This window comes from Bubalus bubalis, chromosome 7 (assembly GCF_019923935.1).
Source record: "Bubalus bubalis isolate 160015118507 breed Murrah chromosome 7, NDDB_SH_1, whole genome shotgun sequence".
Lineage (NCBI taxonomy): Eukaryota > Metazoa > Chordata > Mammalia > Artiodactyla > Bovidae > Bubalus > Bubalus bubalis.
Window position 1 is genome coordinate 31268792 of NC_059163.1, and position 17932 is coordinate 31286723.

Consider the following 17932-nt stretch of genomic DNA (forward strand, 5'->3'; position numbering starts at 1 on the left):
GATTACCTAAGAGTATTTATTTTGGAGTGTGTGAATCAACCTAATATATTTTTGTTACGTCAAGTCCTGGTCTATTAATATAAGAAGAAATGGTTAATTTTTAGTTGTGTTTGTTTTTATCATTCTATAAGAATGTGATTCAATCAACCAGCTTAACATCTTCCACGTTACTACCTAGATAGAAATGTATTTCCATATGTGGTTGAGTGTACTGAGCTATGTAAACTGGTGTCTGTAGCTGTATGAGCTATTAGAATATGATCTTTTCTCTCTCTCTTTCTCTCTGTACAACTCTTAGAAAAGAATGAGAGCAAAAGCATTAAGATGTTCTGTGGTGGGTAAGCTTGAAGGGATATATCTTCTTACTGTACTAGTGGCCGAGTTCTCACAAAAAAAAAAAACTGGTGTGCATTCTTGGGAAGTCATCTTATGAATTCATGTAATACTTTCCAATACTCCCTTTAATAGGTTATTGCTCATAATTTATGTTAGTAAGTGAGTAATAGCTGACAAGGCAAATGTAGTGCAGGAAAGAGAAGAAAAGCAGCACATAATAGAATAAAAGTAATTTTTATTTTTATCCAATCTAAAGACATACTCCCCCCCGCCCCTCAAAATGTGACAAAACTGGTTTGTGCATCATCATTTTCTATTGAAAGAATAGTGGCAGTGAATTTGCTCTTGTCTTTGGGTCCTTTGTGTCTTTATAATCTCCTCTGTGGTAAAGCTGTCAAAAATAGTGGGATTGGGTGTGTCGAGGTTTACCTGTATCCTTCTTTGGGCTGCTCAAAAGAATTACAAGGAGGGGATACTGATAAGGAGCATATAGATACCAAGGGGAAAATTGCTAGCCCGTGTTCTGATCTGACATACTGTTAGCAGAGAGTGAAGCAGAGCCGTTTTGTTTGTCCCTCTGTGTCTGGGTGAGAGGCTTCTGCCAGGTGCGGGGGGAGACTGAACCCACTATGGAGCGAAAGGCTCTGAATCCTCCTCAGTATTTCTGCAGTGTGGCCAGGAAGAACCAGGAGAAAGCCACTGCTATTATGTGACATTCTGAGGAAGTGACACTGCTAATTATTAGTTAACATGCTCTATTGGCATCCTCTGCCCTACAGTCCCTTAGCACAATGGTCTGCAACTTTTTTGGCACCAGGGACTGGTTTTGTGGAACAATTTTTCCACAGATGGTTTCATAATGATTCAGGGGCATTTGCATTTATTATGCTGCAGCTGATCTGATAGGAGGGGGAGCTCAGGTGGTACTGGGAGCAATGAGGAATGGCTGTAAATGCAGATGAAGCTTTTCTTTGCTTGCCCGCCTTCTGCTCACCTCCTGCTCTGTGGCTTAGTTCCTAACTGGAGTGCTCCATGGCCCAGGGGTTGGAGACCCCCTGCCTTAGCAGGTTCTCATTTGGGAGATTTTTTTCTGGGTTACATCCTATTTATCTTATAATTTAAAACATACTGTTACTTTGAGAATTTTCCCTAAATTAAGTGAAAGGGTTGACATTGAATTAATAGGACCTGAATTAATAGAATGGCATATCTCAGCAGTAAAGTGCCTAAGTTTCAGCAGTTTAGGAAAAAAAAATCGCTCTAATGTAGTAGGAATACATTTTCCTTGCCTGAATTCAGCAGATTAAAAAATAAATCTCTGAAGTTTGTACTAAGGGAATAAAGCTGCTATAAACATTTGTGTGTAGGTTTTTTGTGTATACATAAGATTTCAGCTCATTTGGGTAAATACCAAGGAGTGCGATTGCTGGATCATATGGTAACACTATGTTTAGTTTTGTGAAAACCTGCCAAAATGTCTTCCAAGATGGTTGTACCATTTTGCATTTCCACCAGGAATGAATAAGAATTCCTGTAGCAACTCATCCTTGCCAGCATTTGGTGGTGTCAGTGTTTTGAATTTTAGCTATTCTAATAGGTGTGTAGTGATATTTAGTTTTAATTTGAAGGTCCATAAATTGTGCAAGATATTGACATCCTTATATACATTTGCATGGGCATGTTGTCTTTGGTGAATTGTCTGTTCAGATCTTTTGCCCAGTTTTTTAGTTGGGTAGTTTCCTTACTGAATTTTAGGAAGAGGACTATAGGGAGATTTGATTAGGTTCTAAAGCCTTGATAATACAAGAATAAACAGGATAATTTAAAAATTTTGTGTTTTTACTTTTTGAAGGAAATAAAATTCAAGAGATATGAAAGGGTATATAGTGAACATCTCCTTCCATCCTATACTTCAGCCACCTAGTTCCTCTTCTCAGGCAACCATGTCATCATGGTTATATTTTCTAATGTAAACTTCCAGTGATTTTACTGTATAATAGGTGAATATTGGCATTTTCATTTATTTTAAAAGTATACTATTCTTTACCTTTTTTTCCCATTTAATACATCCTAAATATTTTATATTGGTACATAAAATCCTTTCTCATTTTTTAAAATGGTTATACAGTATGGATGTAATTTATAATTTAACCTGTCGTTACTGATGAACATATAAATTGTTTATAGTCATTTGCTATTTTAATGCTGGAATGAATTACCTTGTATAAATTTAGATCATTTTGTACATGCATAAATTTCTCTATAGGATAAATGGTCAGAGCATGTGCACTTGTAAACTTATATCTAAAATTCAGTTTCTATCTATAGCTTGTTTTTTCTTAGTTTGCACCAGCAATGCAAGTCCCCATTTCTCCACAACCCCCTCAAACAGTGTATTAGCAATCTACTCTTTGCCAATCTGCCAAGGTTAAAAATACACAATTTCTTCATGTTTAAAGGCTTTTGGATTTTCTTTTGTATGAACTTGTGTTCATAGCCTCTCCCCATATTTCTTTTTCTCTTATAATCCCCATCTACTTATCCTCATTAATTTTAAAACAAATTCAAGATAACCATCATTTTTTCTGAATATATGTATATCCTATATTTCTTTTTAAAAATAGGACTTTAGGGACTTTCTTGGCTTAAGACTTGTGCTTCCAATTCAGGGCGGGGGGGGGTGGGTTCAAGCTCTGGTCAGGGAACTAAGATCCCACATGCTGCTCAACCCCCCCAAATTTAAAAATAACCATTACTCCTAAAAATACTAATTTCTTATCAAATAATTTCTCAAAAAGTACATTTGAATCAGGATCTAAGCAACAGTCCATACCCTGCAGTGGTTATTATGTCTCTTTTTCCTCTGCAACATGTTTTAATAACAAATTTTAATAAAAACTTCAAATATTTGGAAAAATTGAATGCCTATACATAATACCACCTAGATTTTGGAAGTAACATTTTACCATATTTTCTTCATGTATTTATGCTTCCATCAATGCATTTTGTTTATGTGTGTCCAAGTTGTAGACATCTATACTTGAATCTTAAGCTTTGTAGCACCCGTATTATTAAGTAGACTTCTTATTCTTGGGGTAAAATGTACAGTAAAGTGAACAAATGTTACTTTGATGAGTGTTGATACATAACTCTGTAACCCAAACCCCTTACAAGCTGTGGAGCATTTCCATCACATCAGAACATTTCTGCAGTCAGTTCCTGTTCCTCCTCCGTCCTTTCTGGTTAGGATTTTGTTTCCACCGTAGTTTCGCCTGTAAATGTAATCATTATGTATTCTTATGTAAATTTCTCCCACTCTGCATTTGTTGACATTCATCTTTGTGTGTCAGCCCTTTGTTCCTTTTCATTGCTGAGTAGTATTTCACTGTATGAATATGCTGTAGTTTAATTTTTCACTGGTCTGGTGAAGGGCTATTTATTTTTTGGCTATCATGAATAAAGTTGCTATGAATATCATGTGCAAGGCTTCTTGTGGACCTACGTTTTAATTTCTTTTGGGTAAGTACTTAGTGGACTATCCTGAATTGCAAGGAGATAGAGAGAGAGAGAGATATATATTATTTTTTTTTTTTCTTTTTTCTTTTTTCTTTTTCTTTTTTTCCTAGCCATGCCACACAGCATATGGAATCTTAGTTCCTCAGTAAGGGATTCAACCTGTGCCTCCTATAGTGGAAGTGTGGAATCCTAACCACTGGACTTCTGAGGAAGTCCCAAGGTTGATATATATTTAATTTTACTAGAAATTGACGTACCCTTTTCCAAAGTGATCATTCTATTTTAGATATCCCAAACAATATGACAGTTCCAGTTGGTCCATATCCTCACCATTTGATATTTCCAGCCTGTAATTTTAGCCATTCTCTGTGTAAAATAAGACACACAAAAGGTTTTAATTTACTGTCCCAATCAGTGATGTTAAGCATATTTTTGTAAGCTTACTGACCAAATATCTTAAGTAAAATCGAAGTTCCTGTTTTTTGTTTCTTTTATGTTTCCCCTTCCATTTTATTTATTGGAGAAATGCTGTGAACCTTTAGCGGTTTCCACAGGCTGAGTTTGAGTTTCACTGATCGCCTTTCAGTGATGTCAAATGACCACTTTTCTACTGTGTGTGGTCTTTTTCTTAATTAAGTGGCAAGAGCTGGCTTCTCACAATGAGCTGGCTTTAAACACACCCTTCCCCGCCCCCCAGTTTGTCACTTTATTGGCTTTTCATGGCAGAAATTACGTGGTAGGTTTTTAAATCTCCCTTTTTTATGGCCTCTGGGTTCTGTGTCAGAACTAGGAGGTTCCAGTGAAGTGATTTTGAAAGCACCTGGTGGTAAACGCATGAAGGTGTGTAGCCAAATTGACTCTAGGATATGGACTACTCCGAGAAACTCAGAAACATCACTATAGTACTTAAAGAATAAGCTTTTCAAATGTTCCAGACTAAATCTGAAGCCTGTGAAATTTCACAAATACATTCAAAGACTTGTGATTTGAAAACTCACTTTGTTCTAACTGAAATACAGAGGCTCTCAACCTTTCTGTCACTTGATGACGTTTGGAAATATAGACCAGAACTAATAAGAAGCTGAGTTACTTGGAATTTCTAGTAGGCTGGCTATAATTCCATCCATTTCTTGCCCCCTCAAGAGAGCAAATAGGGGAATACAGGTGATAATATTGGGCTAATTTTTAACCTCTAATTTACAAGAACAAACTATTGGTGACAGACCTTACAATTGAATATGAATGATACTATTGTGCTGAGATGGAGAAGGAAATGGCAACCCACTCCAGTATTCTTGCCTAGAGAATTTCGTGGACAGAAGAGCTGGTGGGCTGCTGTCCATAGGGTCGCACAGAGTCGGACACGATTGAAGCGACTTAGCAGCACAGCAGCATTGTGCTGAGAAGTAACATCCCAGGATGGCATGGCACTACGGCTATCTGGAGACAAGCAGGTTTTTCCACCCTACCTGCCCATTGGAGGCCCGAGTTATCTTTACCAAGCTTACTTACATGCTCAGCAATGCTTACAGCTGGTCACTGGTTCTGTTTTTGACTAAGTTTACATTTCAAGGTGATACACTCTTTGAATAAAGTTTATCTTGTATTATAGGTGTAGAACTCCTTATCAGATACTTAATTTTTGATTTGGTAGATTGACATGCTTGCACAAATCTCATATACAAAAGTAATTAATGTGTTAATAAAATCAGCTGTCCTCAGGAATGGTGAGAATAAAATAGAAGACCTTAATAATGGGCAGTCCCCAAGCTAACAAAAGTCTAAGACTCATTAAGATTTGACCCAGGAGAACATTTGGGGGTTATTAGAATGACTGAGCGACTTCACTTTCACTTTTCACTTTCCTGCATTGGAGAAGGAAATGGCAACCCACTCCAGTGTTCTTGCCTGGAGAATCCCAGGGACGGGGGAGCCTGGTGGGCTGCCGTCTATGGGGTTGCACAGAGTCAGACACGACTGAAGCGACTTAGCAGCAGCAGGCTAAGTTATTAGCAAGATGCTTTACTATAAATCAAAACGTGCTACTTCTGAAATACAGTTCTTTAGAAAGGCCTACATTGTCTGCTGGGCAAAGCTGAAATGAGGCTGTAATATAGATGGTAGCCCTGAGAGTTACTTCAAAATCAGTAGGCTATACCTGGAGTCCTTTCACAGAATGGTTAAAATTCCCTTTAAGAGTTTCATACATTTTTTTCCAACTTTCACTTTTTTATTAACAAGTTTGCAGTTTTTTTATTAAGTTTTTATAAAAAAAATTGAAGTGTACTTGATTTAAAAGTGCTTGTTTCAGGTATACAGTAAAGTGATTCAGTTATACATGTATATCTGTATGGATAAATATTATAGACATATATCCTTTTTTCCTTATAGGTTATCACCAAGTATTGAGGATAGTTCCCTGTGCTATACAGTAGGCCCTTGTTGGTTATCTATTGTATATGTAGTAGTATATATATGTTAATCCCAAACTCCTAATTTCTCTCCCTGCTGCTTTCCCCTTTGATAATCATTGTTTTCTCTGTGTGTGGGTCTATTTGTATTGTATTTTGTATATATTTTTTAAAGTATTTATTTGGCTGCATCAGGTCTTAGTTGGGGCCCTCGGGGTCTTTGTTGCTCCATGTGGGATCTCTAGTTGAGGAGTGCAGGCTTAGTTGCTCTGTGGCATGTGGGATCTCGTTTATAGTCCCCTGCATTGCAAGGTAGATTCTTAGCCCCTGTGCCAACAGCGAAGTCCCTGTAAGTTAATTTTTATCCTTTTAGTTTCCACAAATAAGCGGTATCATGTATTTGTCTTGTATCTGTCTAGCTTACTTCCTGAGTATGATACTCTCTAGGTCCATCCACGTAGCTGCAAAATGGCATTATTTCATTCTTTTTTATAGCTGAGTAATTTTTCATTGTGTATATATACCACATCTTCTTTATCCTTGCATCTGTCAATGGAACATTTAGGTTACTTCCATGTCTTGGTCATTGTAAATAGTGCTGCAGTGAATATAGGGGTGCATGTATCTTTTCAAATTATCATTTTTATAACTTGACTGTAAACAATGAAAGAGCCATGTGCTGAACTACAGATCTGATTTAAAATCCTCATGCTGAGGAAAATCCTCAGATTCTATTTGGAAATAAACTGCATTTAGGGAGTTCAATCAAGTTCTGTAAAGTCTGACCTATAGTTGCTTGGAATATGAAAGCACAAATTTTTAAATTTAAATAAACTTTATTTCGGAATAGTTTTGAGATACACAAAAATGTTGCAAAAGCAGTAGAATTCTTGTAAACACTGGCCTAATTTCCCTGTTTACATTTTATGTTGCTACAATACATTTGTCACGGTTAATGCTGATACATAACCATTGACTGAATTCCACACTTTGTTCAGATTTTATTAGCTTTTCCCTAGTATCTTTCATTCCAGGATCCCACATTATGTTAGTCTTCCTGTCTCCTTAACCTCAGTCTTTGTTTTTGATGACCTGATACATTTAGAGTACTGGTCAGATATTTTGTTGAATGTCCCTCAGAGTTTTCTGAGATTTTCTCATGGTTAGACTAGGTTTATTGGTTTTGGGAGGAAGAATACCAAGGAATTATTCTCACTGCTTTCACCTTATCAAGGATTCTTGTTATCAACATGACGTCACTGACCATGTGAATTTTGATCACGTGGCCAAAACAGTGTTTCCTTGGTTACTAAAAAGCCCCTTTATTTCTCTTTCTATATTCTACTTTTTTGAAGCAAATTTCTAAGCACAGCCCATATTCAAAAGGTGGGGAGGTAAGCTTCACTTCTTGAAGGAATAGTAGCTACATAAATTTCTTGGAATTTTTCTTTGTAGGAGACATGATACTTCTCTGTCATTTATTTAATCTCATATTAATATGGACTCATTTATTCTCTGGGTAATACTCCTACATTATTTTGCTCGCATTTTTTCAGCTTTACCCACTGGAAGCGTCTAGTTTTCTCCTGTATACCTTTGCTATGCCTTCCTCCTTTTTTTTTTTTCAATAGCACTTCCTTACTTTTTGATGTTCCAAGATGCCCCAGACCTAGAACCAGCCATTTCTCCAACGAATCCTGGTTCCTTTTATTGAAGAATGGTATTATAAACCAAGCTTTGGTTTCTGATTAAAGACCGGGCATTGGATGTGCCCATTGCTACTGGGGTGTCAGCTTCCAGACCCTCAGAGCAGATGGGGATATATGTTTGTGTACCCACCCATATACACATACATATCTATTTTCTGTATCCAATTGGAAAGCGTGGTATTTTAAAAGTTGTAAAATATACAAACATTTTACCATTTTAATCATTTTTAAGTGTACATTTCTTTGGCATTAAGTACATTCATATTGTACGAACACCACCACCACCATCCATCACCAGAACTTTTCATCCCCATCCCTCCCCCCTCCCCCCCGCCCCCAACCAATTGAAACTCTATCCATTTCCCACTTCCCCAAGTCCTTGGTAACTTGTTTGTCTGTCTTTCTACTGTTTGTGAATTTAACTAGATACTTCACATAGGTGGAATCCTATTTGTTTTTTTGTGACTGGCTTATCTCATGTCAGGGTCCATCCATGTTGTAGTATGTGTCAGAATTTCCCTGCTTTTTAAGGCTGAATGTATCTACCATATTTTGTTTATCCATTCACTGATAAATGAACACTTGGGTGGCTTCACCTTCTGGCTATTGTGAATGATGCTGCCATGAACGTGGGTATAACCCCGCTTTCATTTCTGGGTATATATATCCAGAGGTGGAACTGCTGTATTACATGGAACTTTTCATTTCTTTAGGAACTGCCATTCTATTTTCTGTACTGGCTGTACCACTTTACATTGCCACCAACAGTGCACAAGGATTCCAGTTTCTTTAAAAGATTTTTTTATTCTGACGAAGCTAACCTATTTTCTTACGTTGCTTGCGTTTTTGGTCTTATCCAAAAAAGTCACTGCCAGACCCAGTGTTATGAATCTTCCTCCTCTTTGTTCTAAGAATTTAATAGTTCTAGATCTATGTTCAGATCTTTGATCCATTTCAAGTTACTTTTGTATATGGTATAAAAGTCCATCTTAGTTGTTTTGGCATGTGCATATCTAGTTTTCCCAGTATCAGGTTTGACAATTCTATCCTTTTTCCATTGAATAGTCTTGGCACTCTTGTCAGAAATCATTTGAGTGTAGATGTGAAGGTCTATTCCTAGGCTCTCTACTCCGATGGCTCATTATGTCTGTATGCCATTACCATACTGCCCTCAGCACTGTAGCTCTGTAAGTTTTGAAATCAGGAAGTGTGAGACATTTAACTTTTTTTCAAGATTGTTTTGGCTGTTTAGGCACCTCTTGAGGTTCCATATAAATGCTTCTATTTGTGCAAAAGATATTGGGATTTTTGATAGGGGTTACACTGAATCTGTAGATGGTTGAGGTAGTACTGACATTTAAAAGATACAAACTCATTATCAACTGAGGGAATTTTTCAGAAACTAAAGCCTGTGGTCAGCGATTTTTATTTTGGCCGGCCCACAATTGTGTTATAACACTTTGTGGGTTATTACATTCAATAGTTATACCTGACATACCTGTCGTCTCCAGCACTGTGAGTCTCATTTTCACTTTCTCTATTAGAATCAGTCATTAAGGCTTTTTGTGTGTGTGTAACATTCACATCATCTGAATCAACTATATTCTGAAGAATACCATCTTCTGAGACATTAGTATATATGTCTCTTGGACAATCAAAAGTATCTGCATAAAACCACAGACAAATTCTTATCTCAAAACTTCACGATGTGTCATTTTTTAAGGTTTTATGCTAAAAACTTATGTTTATAATATACACAAAGTAGGAACAAAAACCTAACAGTAAAATGTGAATGATAATGACAATCTTAAGCTGTATAATGAACCCTTGATCAATTTTACATTCTAAAAACTCTGCACAGTGATGTTAATTGTATCACTCTTTAAAAATGTATTTATATGTCTCTGGTCAGTAACATTTGGGTAACAAAAGACGTATTAATACATCTGGTCAATAATGTAAGCTTTCCATTTCATGAACATGAGGTGTCTTTCCTGTACTGGTATCTTCTTTTGGCAGTGCTTTAGTTTTCAGTATACAAGTCATTTGCTTCTGTGGTTAAGTGTATTCCTAATATGTTATTCTTGGTGATACTATTGTAAACAGTAGAAACAATTTTTAAGGAAGAAAGGCCTATTCTTATAATAGTCAAGGTATTCATGACTTGGTCCCCTTGCTTCGTGGGCATATGCACTAATAACAAATCTCTGGAGCTGTGGTCTTAAAAAAATAACCAAAACACTAAACAGCTTATGTGCATTTCCAAAACAAATCTCAAGTGGCTAGTTATTTATTCCTCCTTACATGCCATGTACAGAGTGGCCTCTTCAATTTAGTTCAAAACTAATTATAAAATAACTTTTGCTAATTTAGGATAATCCACCCCCTCCTCCCCCGCCATTTTCTGTAGAGCCTAGAACAGTGCTGACATATACATGTAGTCAAAAATAAGGAAGATGGAGAATCACAAGCAATAGATATTATTTAAAGAGAAAAAATGACAACAAATGACGTTGGAATTAACTAATTTTATTTCTTCCTAGGACTCTTAAAATTCAGATCCACCAAGTAACAGGTCAGACTTCTGGAATAACAACTTTCCTGGGCTGTCACTCTTTTTAGGAGACAGAATTTATCAAATATCATAGTTCCAGGATGTTTCCACCCCATAACTCTAAACCAGTTAACAGAATCTTCTTAGGTCTTAATTGGAATCAAACAATCTATGTACATGCAACATAATCAAAGGAGCATAGACCATCTCCTGCTTTCCCCTGCTGAATGCACATCTCTTTTTTTTTTCCCCCCAAAGGGTTTGTTGCTAAGAACTGTTTTGAGTATATTTTCCAAAAAACCTGTCTACCAGTTCTGAATCTTGGCTTGGAATAAGGAATCCCTTATTCACAAAAGAATTTAACAAATATTCTCAGCTAATTATTCTCAGCCATGGACAAATTAAATTTCTTCACTCTACACCTGACATGGCTTTGCTTTAGTACTTCCTGTTTGCAAAAGTCAAACCCTATCTTTAAAACCCCTTATAATTTCCATGACCCAAAGAGGAGGGAGACTGGGGAAGAGCTGGCTTGTTGCGTAGCAGATTCTGAAAAGGGCAGGTATTTACTTTTGAAGTCAGTAAGTGGAAAAACGGCAAACATTCTTCCTCCTTATTCTGATAGTGAAAACGTGTAGGCCAGAACTAGAAAATTCTGGTCCTAAAACTAGAATACATTATAATATTAAGTACATTCAAAATTTATATTACTCTTTAATTTCTTTTCCCTGAGTTTGGGTTCACAGTTTGGTAGAGATCCTTTAAAGAAGAGGTAGGTAGGAGGGGTAAAGAGGAAATAATGTTTATGTCTAGCAGCACCTGAGAGAACATGTAACCTCTATCATTTCAATCTCGGTTAACAATGATCTTTCCCTCTTGAATCTCCAAATATAATAAAGGGATGATCATTTTCCTTTTTATTCTTATTCACTAAGGACCCTCTCTCCTTTAACATGCAGCTCAGTATTAATATCACTATTCATAAAAATGAATAGCCCTTCCAAAGACAAGCTATCAGATCAATGCTTCAAAGTGAGGTTGTTTAGATTTAGCAGAGAGAGGCTCAAATGAGTAACTTTTATTCATACAGTCATTAGAGAAAACACAAAATTTCCAGCACTGTTAACCACTGCCTTTTCTTCCTGGACCTGGTTTATTTAAAGCATTCCTATCAACTCGAGTTAATTCTAAAGTCTGCTCTAGGGGATTCTGACATCTAACGTGGGTGGATACATTCTGGTCCAGATCTTGGCCTCCATCTTACGATGGACTGGTAGAATATTGTTTCATCAGATGCTCATGGCAGGGATTGCAAACTCGCTCAGGCTTGATACTTGAAGGAAGAGGCAGTTCGTTTGTTGAACAGATGTTACAGAAGGTTCCTCTGCAGTTCCTACATACATTCTACAAAGAGAAAGCGAGGTCAGGTGGGTAACAGAAGAGCAGGGCATAAGTATGCATGGGATGCAGGAGGCCAAATATCACGGATGCTCAACGTCCAATAAAATACTGGCTGAATATGTGCTGTAGCCACACAGTATCGGACCAAACAACCTGTCTACAAAGTGTACAGTCTAGTTCTTAGATCTAAATGAAGAGAAGCATTTCCACAGAGTTCACATGAACAGATAATACACAAATTATTTATCTTCAGAATATATACTTCCATTTACATTCACTTTTAGGTGGGCTAGTTCTAAAATTAGTTTGCTGTTACCTAAGCATACTCCAAATAAGGCAGGCGATGACCTAGCCGTGGGTTTGGTAACCAGCGAAACACTTAGAAACTTTGCTGAGCATGAACTAAAAGCATAATTTCTAATACATGATGTGCTTAATGTTTTCCTGTGATGCTCTGCGAGCACATCTTTTGGGATATTAGTGCAGCAGGGCACAGCTGCCTGCCTCCTTTCTATTTGGGAAATTAAGCTATTAAGCAAAGGCTTCCCTGATGGCTCAGGGGGTAAAGAATCTGCTTGCAGCGCAAGAGACACAAGGGATGCGGGTTCAATCCCTGGGTTGGGAATATCCCCTAGCGGAGGAAAATGGCAACCCACTTAAGTAAAATTCCCTGGACAGAGGAGCCTGGTGGGCTACAGTCCAAAGGGTCGGAGGCGACTGAGTGACTAACATTTGGAGTCTTTAGTAGCCAAACTGTGGGACAGCATGTGGGTCATTATGGCCATGTCACAGAGACTGACAGGACAGGGCACACACAGCTCCAAGGTGCCCTGTATAAAGGCTGTGAAGAATACTTTTCCCCATAAATAATGCTCCTTTCCTCCTAAACAATTCATCTTTCTGAGGGTGCAGTGGAGTAGGGGGGAATCAATCTTATTTGAAAGCCTGGGAGGAATGTTTCCTCTGACATATTGCAGTTACTTTGCAGGTCTTAGACAAGAAAAGCCAGAATTAGATTAGCAGCCTCTTCTGTTTCGGAACACATTTCTCTAACTACAACTTCCAATTCTATAAAGGCAGTCCATCTTTATGTTTCTGCTAATTTAAGACTAGGTCATACTACAATTTTGCTTGTTAAAATTTTAGCATGATCACAGACACTGGCATGTAGGTTGTAATGTAGAATTTGGGCATGTTTCCATCTCCTCTATGCACTTGTTCCTGACACTCATTTGTCTGTAACATTTCTTGAGCATCTGCTATGAACTGGGCACATATTAGATACTGGGGGATCCTACTGTGAGCAAGGCACAGATGTGGCCGTCAAAGATGCTTACTCTTCCTTGCATGCTTCCTTCACCCAGCTGACTCTAGAATGACAAGCTGGGAAGGTGCTCAGACAGAGACCCTTGAGGATCCAAAGGGAAAACAAGCGTTTTGGTGGAAAGAGAGCTTGTTTTCCTTTCAGAGGGTGTTTCCCCAACTAGTTCAAAGGATTCCCTTCCCTAACCTGTCTTCTCTGTTCTAAACAGGATGGAGTACTGGAAGGAGTGTAGACTTTGCAGCCAAAATCAGGCTGCATCTGAGCTTTCAGTAACTGGGAAATGCACGTGACACCTCTGAGCCCAAGGCTCTTCCTAAAATGATGGCACAAAGGACATAAGCTTAACGAGACCAGGACTTCATGTACACTTTGTTCATTATCCTTTTGTAATGAACAAATTTATAATTTGTTTATTTTAAATTATGTAGTAAATTTTGTATTTAATATTTGAATGGGGATTTACTGACATGACTTAATAGGACTGAAAATAATAGGTACACACTCACTGCTGTTCCTTTTGCTTCCCACCCCCCACTCTGCACTCTACATGGCGAAGTCCCTGCCATCAGAAGCAGCTAGTCATGCAGTGGGCGTCCCTACGAAGAACCTGTTTGTTTCTCATCACTGTTACCTTTGTTAGGCTGCAGTCTTCCTGGCATAGCTGACAATACTTCGGTGGCTTTTCGGAGGGCAACAGCTGATCCTAAACCACACAGTGAGCCAGTCAGTCTCCCTTAGCCCCAGAAATATCAGTATTTTCAGAATATGCATTATATAATCACACTGCAGACTACTGGAAACTAGAAAAACAAGTTACATATATATATATATATATATATATATATATATATAGTCTTACCACCTTAATATAACTCTGATAATATCATTATCCTTGTTGACCCTCTTAATTTTTATAATAAAGTAACATGCAATTTTACTGATATAAAGAAATTCATGTATATAAATGTTAAAAGCTCCATCCCTTTTGTATTATTCTGTCATGAGGAATGGAAGGGAGTAGGCTTCAGTATACCTAGTAAATAAAAGACCATGGTAACTCAGACATAGTAGCATTTATCATCTTTCTCATGGAGTTACCACTATATTTTGTAATGTATTTCTTAACCATTGATGTTTGCTTATTTCCAAGTGATCAAGAGGTATTTTTTCTCTTCCTTTTATTTAAAGGAAAGCTAAGGGCAAGGGAGGTCTGGTGAGCTCTCTGAGGTCTCACAGTAAGTCAAAGAGAATCTCAAATAGGGAGTGAGCACTGCTGTTTTACTTAGTAAATTGCTCAAAACTGTCCTACTTGCTGTGAGAGTGTCGGGGAAATGCATGTTTAGGATATTAAAAGGATGGGGCACAGAGACTTGTATGCGTTCACCTACCTCCCTTGCTGCCCTGTTTACAACTAGGCAGGGCCCAGCCAACTACCTACCTAATTTTTTACAAGACGTTTTAGGACAGGAGACTCAGTTACCTGTTGATCCACAGGGTGAGACTGCAGCCTATAACAGGAAAGTAAAAACAGTAACTAACAGCAGCTTATATTTCCTTTATCATTTTAAAAGCACGGAGAAAGCAATACCATGGTTCTTTTATGTTGTTGGGACCAAAGTAATTATTAATGTTGACCTCCGAGGAGAGGAAATTTTGGTTGTTAAATCTATTACTAGGATAAGATCCTATATTAGTCTAGGTTCCTGTTTAAAAATAGACGAGAGTTATATTTTGTTTCCTTCCTACTATCAAGAAAATAGTCTTCATGTTTCCCAACCTACAAAGCCCCAGTGGCTGAGGCCATGCATTTTAATAGCTTTTTTTCCTATCTAGTATTATGGAAACCTGCTGATTCTCGTATGTCATGTATTAGTCCCTTCTCCCAAGTTATCCATTTAGATTGAACTATTTCTTCATGAGACCAGCTGAGCTAACCCCAATTTTCCCAACTTGGAACAGAACTTATACAAGAGAAGCAAAGCCCACATTCAATTCTGGGGAAAATGGACCACAGATCTATAATGATTCCAATTCTCTTCAGTTGAATGGCAGTGTGACCATCAATATGACCAGCTTGGCAGCTGTTCCTTGGACCACAATCCAAGGCAACTTGGGTATGTCTTAGGATGGCAGTTCTTGCCAGGCGAGGCCCTGGAAGCAGCTTTTATTTAGTGCAGAGGAAGACGAAGACATGATAAAGAGAGGCAACTTGGGTCTCTGTGTGCCTCATTTTTCTCACCTGTAAAGTAGGAGTAGATGATTAAGCTTTTTTAAGGAGAAGTAAATTTGTAACGCCCCACTCCAGTACTCCTGCCTGGAAAATCCCATGGACAGAGGAGCCTGGTGGGCTGCAGTCCATGGGGTTGCTACGAGTCGGATATGACTGAGCGACTTCACTTGCACTTTTCACTTTCCTGCATTGGAGAAGGAAATGGCAACCCACTCCAGTGTTCTTGCTGGAGAATCCCAGGGACGGGGGAGCCTGGTGGGCTGCCGTCTCTGGGGTCGCACAGAATCGGACACGACTGAAGTGACTTAGCAGTAGCAAATTTGTAAGGAGACAATGAATGTGACGCATTTTTTAAGCTGCAGAGTACAATACATATATAAGGTAGTATACTCATGCCTCCTGGTTTTCAGGTTCCACATCTGTGGTTAGTTAAATCCCAGAGGCACAATCCACAGATACAGCCCATTATGTTCATTGTACCAGGCCATTTTTTGTAAGAGACTTGAGCATCCGTGGATTTTGATATCTGAAGGGGCTCCTGGAACCCTGGATACCAAGGGATAGTCATTGTATTGTCTCTTATTTCTAGGGCCTAAAATCAGAACCTGTCATGTAAGACACTCCTGAAAGTAAATGACTTGATTTTTGTCTGGCATGAGCTGACTCTGAAAGGCCCTTTTAAGCCTTGGTTAATTTTATGGTCTAATTCCTTCCCACAGCCCATGATGGTCTGTAATGTTAGATGGACTGGAGGTTAAGGCTGGTCCTGGATCAGACCATGTTCTCTTGGGAGTAAAACTTAAAGGTACTGGAATCACTCTGGCCTTGGAGGCAAGGAAGGACTGTTTAGGCTAAGCACCTGCAAAATCATCCTGTTGTTGGATTGTGTGATTTATCTTCTCCAGCAGCTAGTCTTACTCCAGATGACATATTATTTCATTCTTAGGGCATCAAAGATTAGACAGATTCAGCTGCCAAAAATATATACTGTATATAGGTCTCTCAAAACTCCTCTATGGTATCTTTCCTTGATACTAATCTTTTGTTATTGTCATTATAATTGACTTTAATTTTTAGTGCAGTGTTAGGTTCACAGCAGAGCTGAGCAGAAAGGACACAGATTGCTTATATATTCTGTTGGACCTCCCACCCTCCCCCAATATCAACATTCCACACCAGAATGGTACCCGATACGAACAGTTACTGAACCTAAACTGACATGCTGTGAGTCACAGTTTACCTTAGGCTTCTCCCTCGGTGGTGTACATTCTATGGGTTTGGACAAATGTATGACGACATGTATCCATCATTACAGTGTCATAGAGTATTTTCACTGCCCTATAAAATCCTTTGTGCTCTACCAATTCATCTATCCATATCCCCTAATCCCTAGTAATCACTATCTCCATGGTTTTGCCTTTTCCAGAAGGTCATATAGTTGGACCTCCTTCATTTTTTAATATAGTGGCACTGTGTAATATTTTGTTATTAAAGTAATTTGTTAAAAGTCAACTTCCTGGAAGGGATCCCATGTTTTTCAGTGAGCAAATGAGATGAAGAGTTTAGGGAATTTATTTGAAACATAGCCTCCATTCACTTAGCACACAGGTGGAAGCAGGTCATGCTCAAGTACATTAAGAACCCAGGAAATGCTATGGTTTGTCTTTCATTCACTTTTCCTACTGATCCAGTAGAGATCAGATTAGAGCTAATCTTTTAAGTGATAGTTTGGGGATTAACCAGGAAAGAATCAAAAGACAGCCTGATCACCTTTCTTTCTTCTGAAACTGACTAAATGGGTTTGGTTCAATATGTGTTAACTGGTTTATTCCTTATTCACTCTCCCTTTAAAATGTCTTTCTGGAATATTAATATTACAAGTCAGTGTCTGATCTGAGTCACTGCCAATGTCTAACAAAAGCTCCCTCTGTCCCACCACCCCAAAAGAGCTTTATATCTTAGTACTTTATTAGTAAACACCTGTGGCTTTCTTCCAGGGGCTTGTTTAGTTTAACATTTTCCTCTTGGATTTTGTGCTTCCCATCCTGCCAAAAGAAAATAGCCCAGTTTATTAATTGTTCAGACTGCCAAACAAGTTTAACCATGCAGACATTTTCTTCTGTATTGTCCTAGCTTGGTACGAAGCTAAGCAGCTTTTTTTTTTTTTTAAGGTTAGGGGAGAAATTTAACTTTCAAGATATTTGCCTTTATTCTTTGTTCCGAGTAGTTTCTTAACAAATTGTTTGGATATGACTTGCAACAAATGATTTTCAGAGTAGATATTTCTTTAATTCTTGAGATTGAAATGAAATTCAGAATATATCCTATTTACTTACAAAATGGGCTCAAGGTATCAGTTACTTCTTAGGAGAAAACCCTGTTTCCTGGGTCCCAGGGATGATCCAATTTTGGCTCTCTCACCACTATAGGTGCTAGAAGTCTCTTTCCTAA

General features: G+C 38.1%; 1 protein-coding gene across 15 annotated transcripts in view; it reads right to left on the reverse strand.

Moving 5' to 3' along the window:
- Positions 1 to 10480: 10480 nt before the first annotated feature.
- Positions 10481 to 17932, reverse strand: part of RUFY3 (RUN and FYVE domain containing 3) — a 95254-nt gene continuing 87802 nt past the window's right edge. For 4 of the 15 annotated variants that reach the window (XM_025289936.3, XM_025289938.3, XM_006069324.4 and 1 more), the window contains 4 exons: positions 17447 to 17526; positions 14732 to 14759; positions 13883 to 13954; positions 10481 to 11930 (listed from right to left, as the gene is read on the reverse strand). In XM_025289936.3, the coding sequence (XP_025145721.1) occupies positions 11787 to 11930; positions 13883 to 13954; positions 14732 to 14759; positions 17447 to 17526 (324 nt within the window). In that variant the 3' untranslated portion in view covers positions 10481 to 11786. The other 11 variants (XM_025289937.3, XM_006069326.4, XM_025289939.3 and 8 more) reach the window with 10 other exon arrangements.